Source organism: Cryptotermes secundus, unplaced genomic scaffold (assembly GCF_002891405.2).
Source record: "Cryptotermes secundus unplaced genomic scaffold, Csec_1.0 scaffold2069, whole genome shotgun sequence".
Lineage (NCBI taxonomy): Eukaryota > Metazoa > Arthropoda > Insecta > Blattodea > Kalotermitidae > Cryptotermes > Cryptotermes secundus.
The window spans coordinates 371,271-379,741 of NW_019734999.1; the positions used below are offsets into that span (position 1 = coordinate 371,271).

At 41.0% G+C, this 8,471-nt stretch overlaps 1 protein-coding gene across 3 annotated transcripts in view; it reads left to right on the plus strand.

Moving 5' to 3' along the window:
- The window catches only part of LOC111869206 (glutaminase kidney isoform, mitochondrial), a 32,832-nt gene extending 29,235 nt beyond the window's left edge, over positions 1–3,597 (plus strand). For all 3 annotated transcript variants that reach the window (XM_023860514.2, XM_023860515.2, XM_023860516.2), the window contains one exon: positions 508–3,597. In XM_023860514.2, the coding sequence (XP_023716282.1) occupies positions 508–652 (145 nt within the window). In that variant the 3' untranslated portion in view covers positions 653–3,597. The remainder of the gene's footprint in view (positions 1–507) is intronic.
- The last annotated feature ends 4,874 nt before the right edge of the window (positions 3,598–8,471 follow it).

The window sequence follows — 8,471 nt, forward strand, 5'->3', positions numbered from 1 at the left end:
GATGGGAGGACGAACACGAGCCTGCATGGTTTACGAATTTTAATTATTGACAATCTAAAAAACTTTTAATTAGCATCAAGGAATTTTATACAATTTTTTTAAAACTTACATTCCCAGGAAACTGCTGTGTTTGTGAAATGTTCTATTCTGTGTACTGTGTGTTGTAACATATAAGTGTACGTACTTTGCGTGTAAACAAATTATGTGATAGTGGTTTCCTATTTGTAGTGATGTTTGCCCTCTGAAGATGGTCCACAGAGACCGAAACATGTAAGGGTGTTAAGTTTTTATGTAGTAAAAAACTTACAGGTCACATTGGACGGAGTGATTTATAATTTGTAATTGTTATTGTGACGGACCAGAATGAAACAAATTAAAAAGATTATAAGAACTTTATGTTTCACGTTAGTGTCTTTATGGCAAGTTCAAGGACAGCGCCCTGGCTCGATTACAGCCCTGTCTGTTATATAAACAATTAATTATGATAAGGCGTGTTTATGTCTCCAGATGGGGAAACTTGCCCATAACAGAGGCAAGAACGTTCGGGCACAAGAAAGTTGTCGACTACCTGACTCTGTGGGAGGCAACTCATAAAGAGCAGCCGGAAGAGGCGGTAATCGCGTCACAGGAAAGCGTCCCTCTTCCACAGTGAGAGATCTCAAGACTGACAGGGGGGCATGACCCCCAGAAATCGCCAGGTCTTCTGCAATGCGGCACCGTGTACCCTGCTAGAAGTTCACCGACAGTTCACAGCTCCGCTCGCTTATTGCTTGTCACTTGGTTAATCTACTCATCAGTCCTGAAGATGGAGGCAGTGGGCTTTTTGTGTCGGTGAACTTATACCAGATTACACGGCGTCACATCCCAGAAGAGGGCCTCAAACACATCATCGGCTTTTAATCAAAAGGTTTCAGACATTTGTTGACATCTCGAACGCTAGTGTGAAAATGTCCAATTTCTCATGAAGATTACTCTCTTCTGAAACATGACGCCGTGTGGTCTGGTGAACTTCAAGCAGCGTTTCAGAGTGTACCATTTCAAGCGGAACCCTAATTACAACAGTATACACAAAATTACAGGTGACATGTATCAAAGTACAAGTTACTGAATGTTTCACGAATAGCAGCAAACAATTCCAATGCGAAGTGATGTTCGAGAACAGACACACGTTTTTCTCGTGAATACGCCCTGATCCCACCTGCACCGTTTCTGCGCAAGTGGCGACAACAGCAGCCTAGCAACCAAGGTGACATCGACTCAAATGTAACGACCAAAGTTTTGACATCCCAATACATGGGATCCATGAACTGTGCGTGATTGTTAGGTTTGCGTTTCAAATGGCACACCCTGTATAGTATATTAAGAAATGTATAGAAAAAATAAAAAAGAGGCCCATATTGGATATTTTCAATATACTGCATTGTACATAAATTTATGTATATACTCGGAACCCTTTATTTATCTGTTATTCAAAATGTAGAAGCTGTATTATCAGATTATCTCGCATTTATGATTCCTATTAAGGCCTGTACACCGCGCAAGCAATAACTCTGTCAATTAGAAGAACCCTTTCGTAATTGTACTATATGTATAAAGTATGTGACAGATATGTACATGTGTATGTAACGGAACGTTTTACATAGGTTGATACGGAGTGGGAAACACGGTGCAACAATACTCCACACTGCCACAGGGACAAAAATGTTCTTGTGGGCCCATCTGTAATACTCATAATAAAGAAAATGGAGCCGTAATCCGTCTCAAAGGGAGGACTTTTAGTGTGTTGACCGGGTCCTCTGCTCTGCGTTTCACGGCGGCCGGTGCGCCGCTTGCCGCGAGGTGCATGCGAAATTTGCCGATACGTAAGTAAGCTTGATGATCGAAAACATTTGGAATAAAAAGAGAAGTAATTAACTTATGGACCGCTTGACGGTATTATGTTACACGGCGAGCAGTATGGGAGTTTGTTTAAGGTTTATCAGCAGTAGGCAGTAGTTACCAGCGCTATGAGCCATTTGTTCCCAGTTAAGAGTGAGTCAGCAGTATGGCACGACGTGGTTCTCTTATTTCAGAGCAACTTGTGTTTTTGTATTACGCCTACGTGAAACACGGATCTGCTGGAATGTGTCTGCGAAAATTTCGACGTAAATTTCGTGACGAAAGAGTTCCCAACAGACAACAATTCACAATTTGCTGAATAAACTTAGAACAACGGGGCTCTAAATAGACAAGAAACAAGAACATACATAAGCGTTGAGTTCTTACTGAGGAGAGGTTACATGACTTCAATATTCACCTAGAAAATCACTGAAACGTCTAGCTCAAGAAATTGGAATGTCAAAATCTAGTGCAAGAATGACAACACAATTGCTTAAGCCGTCCATTTAAAGTCTGTGTCAGGTGTGTTCTTAGTGCAGGACGGATTGTTGCGCCTGTGTTTTTTTAACGAAACAGTTAATTGCGAAAAATACCTACGTGTAGAGAGGAGAGTATTTTCAACACCTCCTGTGATCTGTGAATTGTAACTACTTCCGTACGTTATCAACGATCAGGCATGCTGATTCTTCGGCAAAATTCATATGCGCTTCGCGGCCAACGGTGCACCGGCCGCCGTGGAACTAGGCCACCTTGTATTTCCTTAGTACCGTATGATATTTAGGTTATAATTATTATTTGAACGTCGAGGATTTGTACTTGTATTTGTCTTGTATGTAACACTCTCGGACCCAAATAATTTTCTTATCTTCTTCCCTTACTTCAGAGTCTCTCCCTTACACCTCTCAACCTCCTTTTTCTTCCTCGTCTTTAATTATTTTATTAATCTCTTTCTCCGATCTCCTAATTATTCTTCACGTATTATTCTCTTTTCATTATTTCCTTTCCCCACCTGCTTCCTTCTTCCTTTTCAATTTCTCTCTCCTATATTAACCGATTTTTAATATAGACCATATTATTAATTCTTCCTCTTCCTTCTCAGTTCTCTCTCCACTTCCCTATTCCTATTCTTTTTGATGTTCTCTTCTTCGTCTTTTGTCTTTCCCTGTCCCATCGTTTTATTTTTTGTAAACTCTCTTCCATCACTGTCTTTATCTCTCTGTTCTCTTGTCCTATTCTTCTTAACTCTCTCTTCCTCACTCATCTTCTCAGATTCCTTCTCTCCTTTTTCAGTGACGTGTGTATTCTGGATATGAAAGTGTTTTAGTGTATGTGTGTATGCGTAAACATTTCGAGTAATTATGTACTGAAATATTTGATGTTTCATTTCTTAAATTTACTCATAAATTATTAATATTTTACTCATAATCCAGTTGCATTTCTTATCAATATAATTTATTGTTTATGCATTGTCTCACTCCTCCATTTCATTCAGTGTTAATAACAAAATGGCCTCCTTCACAACTTGCAAACAATTGAATGTTGTCATTAAAATGACGATAGCCAGTTCCTTGTAACTTTCGTACGTAACAAAACGACATTTGCCGCTCAAGGCCAGTGTATAGCGGCAAATAGACATTTTACTGTATTATATTAATTAAATAAGATAGAATTTAAGAAAATACGTTCTATTATGAGCCGGAATAGCGTAGTCTGGGTAGCGACTGGCTATGGGCTGCGCGACCGAGGGCTTTGATTTCGAGTCCCGGTAGGGTCAAGAATTTCCTCTTCTCCACGTCGTCAAGACCGAATCTGGGGTCTACCCAACCTCCTATCCAATGGGTACGGTGGCTTATTTCCCCGGGGGTAAAGCGGCCGGGGAGTGAAGCTGACCATTCATCTCCAGTTAGTGCTGGAGCTATACAGCCACTCCCCCTACGCCTTCATAGCGTAGTGCTTAATTAGTTAAGCACAAGGACAACCTTACTTTACTTTACGTTCTGTTATAAACCTTTTCATAATAATATGAAGATGTTGGCTTGCTGTCGTGGAGTGGCGTTGTCTCATTGCTGTTTCATATGCAGGTTCATTCTCACTGCTGGCAAAGACTCAAAACTTTGGACAATAATTATTTCAGGTCAGAACGTTCTCTGTACTTGTAAACCTGTTGTGATATTGCATTAGTTTTAAGGATAATAAATGTTACTCATTTTACTGTACCCGTATTGTTATTATTGTATTATTGTAATATTATAATTGATGGGTGCTATGTTGCTGTGGTGACAGCTGTAACGGAACAATAAACGGACGCTGCAGCGAACCGCTGAGTATTACTGCTTCATACCAAAGAAATTATCCCACAAGAAACTTGCCAGTTCAAGTTGGCAACACTGATATGAGCAACTGCTGGTATCTAGTATACAGGAAAGTTTACCTTTTTTTAAAACACCAATTTCTAGCAACCTCTTAGATTCTTGAAGTCAAGTTGCTACAGTTCGGTTGTCTGTCAGAATTTCGTTTTAATTTACATACACCGTTTAATTACAACAGTTGTAAACAGTAAAGCTGTCCCTGTAACAGGCCGTGGAGATTCATAGGGTTGTGAGACGTCGAGACTCCCACATTTTCTCTACACAATCGGTTCACAGATGGCGGTGAGGTTGTCAGCCTTACACGCCAGCCTCCCTTTACCCTCAAGAAGATTCCTGGTACTAATTTCTGTTAGAGGCTGAGTCGACCCCAGGGCCATAGTGCGGCTGGATGGATTAGGTAGATTGAAAAAAAATNAGTTCATTTAATGTCCTCAGGATGCCTCGTGTTGGCTTGCGTGTAGAGAGCGATCCTGCTTACTGATAGCCCGCATGACGTGAATACTGACAATAGCGCGAAGGCTTCGTCCGATCGATCCAACTGCAGTGTATGTCATATCCTGCCATCTGTCAGCAGCTATTTGAACTAAGTAGTATTCTATCTTAAAAATCGACGCTAGGTGACAGGACGTCACAAAGTAAGAATTGCCGTTACTTTTGTTGAATTAATAATATAAACATTTAAATGTTTATGAAATGAATGAGATGTATGAATGTATCTAATTTTATTCCATTAAAACTCGTTCATTATTAAAGAGATATTAAATACATTCACACCCTACAGAACTCTATATTATAATATCTCGTTTATGGAAGAAGAAGCTATTGATTGAAATGAGATAGTGACAAGTAAAAAAGACCGAGATTAACCTCATCGGTCAACTCAAACTTGACCTGTCTCACCATAGGCCAGGTGTGCCTGGTAAAAGAGGTCAATTTTTGGAGTGGATAATAGTAATATCCAACGAAAATCTAATTTTATTTATTAGTGTTGTGTTTGTTTGTGGGTATTGTTTTGGATGTAAGTCTTCGTCAGTCCCCCATATTGAAATATGAACTTCAAAAAAGAAATGATAATGAAAGTTCTGTACATTTCAGCTTGATTTGCGGTCAATAATGTGAGCACAACAAATTGCTGGAGAGCTTTATTTTGTACGACAGGACAGCTCGGCTACTCCTTCTTCAAGCTAGGGGGTCACGGTTATACTCCAGTAAAATTTAGTACTTACGAAAGAGGCAATTTGTTGATTAGTAAATAATAAGCTCAATGGAAATAAATCCTTTAAAACCCAACAGTTCATCGGTCAGTGAAGAAATTCTGCACTTTCATAAAAACCAATGATACTTTGCCTCATTTACAAATGGCCGCCATTAAACCCAGCACATAGAAATGGAGGTTCATACGAGGTGAATTTCTCTATTATCACTCCTATTTGGATTTCCGCCTCACAACAAGGCACAAATAATCACGTATCGACTTTCGATATGCAACCGGTTCGACCAAAGGAGGATGATGTGGGCAGGGCATGTAGCACGAATGGGGGATACGAGGAATGCATATAGGATATTGGTGGGAAAGCCAGAAGGAAAGATAAAGGCGTGGGTTTGTGGACAATATTAAAATGGATACAAGTATTATGCTTTTGGGCATTATCCATAACATTTTGAAGATTGGATTCTGCCCCGTCCTCAGGTAAAACCTACTCAGTTGGGTCCAGTGGATAGAGCTAGCCCCGGACTGAACTTTTAGATCTTAATTAAAATAGTTCTTAGAGAGATAGGATGGGATGGATTGAATTGATCTGGCTCAGAATAGGGACCAGTGGAGAACTCTTGTGCACACGGTATTGAACCTTCGGGTTCCATAAAATGCTGGGGAATTCTTGAGCAGCTGCAGAATTGGCGGCTTCTCAAGAAGGGCTCAACTCCATAAGTAATTTTTTTTATTGCTAGTGGGGTGGGACTAAGTCCCTTGTACTGCGGCCACTTCTGGCCTATTGTACCAGCCCCAGATGATAGGTGAGGGTGATTGTGGAGCAATTGGTGGGATGAAGATTGGCAGGGGAAACCGAAGTACTCGGAGAAAAGCCGCCCCAGCGCCACTTTGTCCATCACAAATCCCACTTGACCAGACACGGGATCGAACCCGGGCCGCCGCGATGGGAAGCCAGCGACCACCAGCAACTAACCGCTTGAGCTATGGTGCGGCCCAAGTAAAAGTAAGTAAACCGATTCGACAATCTCGTCCACCACCAACCGTTACAGCTCCGTCGAAGCTTCTCCTACTACACGGTGAAGTGCACACAGCCGCCCCTAGATGTCAGACGCATGATAAGCAAATACTGTTGAAACTCTCTTTACAATAAATTCGTGAATCTTCGCGCAGTTACTAAAACAATACATTTTACTGGTCTAATCAACTAAAATTTACAGGGTACATTTAGTATATATACATTTTTTCTTTTTACGAGATTCTAACCTCTAAACCCCCTCCGAGGACAATATATACATTAACACATATTTTCAAGGACGATACACTCCCGGGTCGCCAGCTGAACAATCTTGACCTAAACTGAATACCAGCACGACAAATTTGAATTATTATGGATCACTGAGCCCCCCTATGTGGTATAGTGGTCAGAGTTCCAGGCCACAGATCCAGAGGTCCCGGATTCGATTCCCGGGGCTACCAGATTATTTCTGAGAAGTAGTGGGTCTGGAACGGGGTCCACTCACCCTCGTGAGGACAATTCATGAGCTAGTTCAAGGAAATAGCGGCTCCGGTCCAGAAAATCGAGATTATCGACCGTGGATATCCGTTGCGCTGACCGCGCGACACCCTCTATCCGCTAAAGTTGGCACTAACTTCGTCGACAAGCGACGGCCGCTCGGTCGGTATAGTTCTCTTGCGGATTACAGGCCACGGAGTTTTGTTTTTGTTTTATGAATCACTGATCTGGTTGAATTCGCTTGTGATTCCCTAGGGACAATTCGGGACTGTCGAATCCCTCGGACATTCAATGAATTAATGATTAGTTATACGTATATCGCATTGCATAAACTGCGCCTAAACACTGATCATGTTACACTATGCTAAGACAACGGAAAGTGGCGCCATGGATCTACTGTCTCACATCTCTCTCGAACTCTGTCTGTTGCGCACAGAGCGGTAAACGCAACATCAGCGCCCCAAGCGTCAATTACTTGCTATTATATCCGCCAGAACACGAACATGTATCAATGCATGAAGTCACAGATTGTCTAATGATGCGAATAAATAACATTCATTAGGCCACTCGGGAAGTACGCGATGGTCAACATAACCTTCGTGTCTCCCACTCATTATTACGAAAACGTGTTTTGTGCAAACAGCATCGTTGTCACATCAAGAAAATGTTTACAGAATGATATTCATTGTTGCTTGAAAGCGCTGAATGTAACATAGGACCTTCATTGTTTCATTTATCGGACACAATAACAATACTAGAACCATTGTTTGACTGCTTTAGGATTAAATAGCGGTCTTTGCATCCACGAACAAAACCTTTCCTGCGGCCATATTAGTTAACGATAACGAAAACATCGCGAACACATTGTGAATAAACAAGAAGATGTAGAAACATGTTTCATGTCGGCTACTTTCCTTGAAAATATAAATCTATGTAATTTGACTAACAAGAATCACGCTTATAAATTAATAATCATGTTATTTAGCAATAAATTTCTGTTCAAAACTTCCACAAGTACATATTCCGAATTCTTTAAATTTGTCCGATAAACTGAATGTTACAGTCGCCATATTTGTATAGGGCACGCCGGAACTGACGTCAGTACAGAGTTTCAGCAAGAAGCGTGGCCGGTCACTTACAGCCTCTTATTTTAAATCATCAGTATTTCTCTCACGAAAGATGCGCCCTTACCTCTAAACTACGAATTGTATAGGGGTGAGAACCCCTTCAATATCTTCCGCTGACGCTTTGGGGCACGTTCATAGTACGGAAACTTACAGCTGCCCATAAGTCCAAATTTTTGTAACCATCTCTATTCCAACTCACATTACTTTGAAAATATATTATAATATCTTCATTGTCATAAATAAGACCCAAAAGTAAAGGTAAAAGGTAAAGTTATCCCTGCAACAGACCGTGAGGGCCCATAGGGTTGTCAGACGTCGAGGCTCCCACATTTTCTTTAGACAATCAGCTCACAGATGGTGGTAAGTTTGTC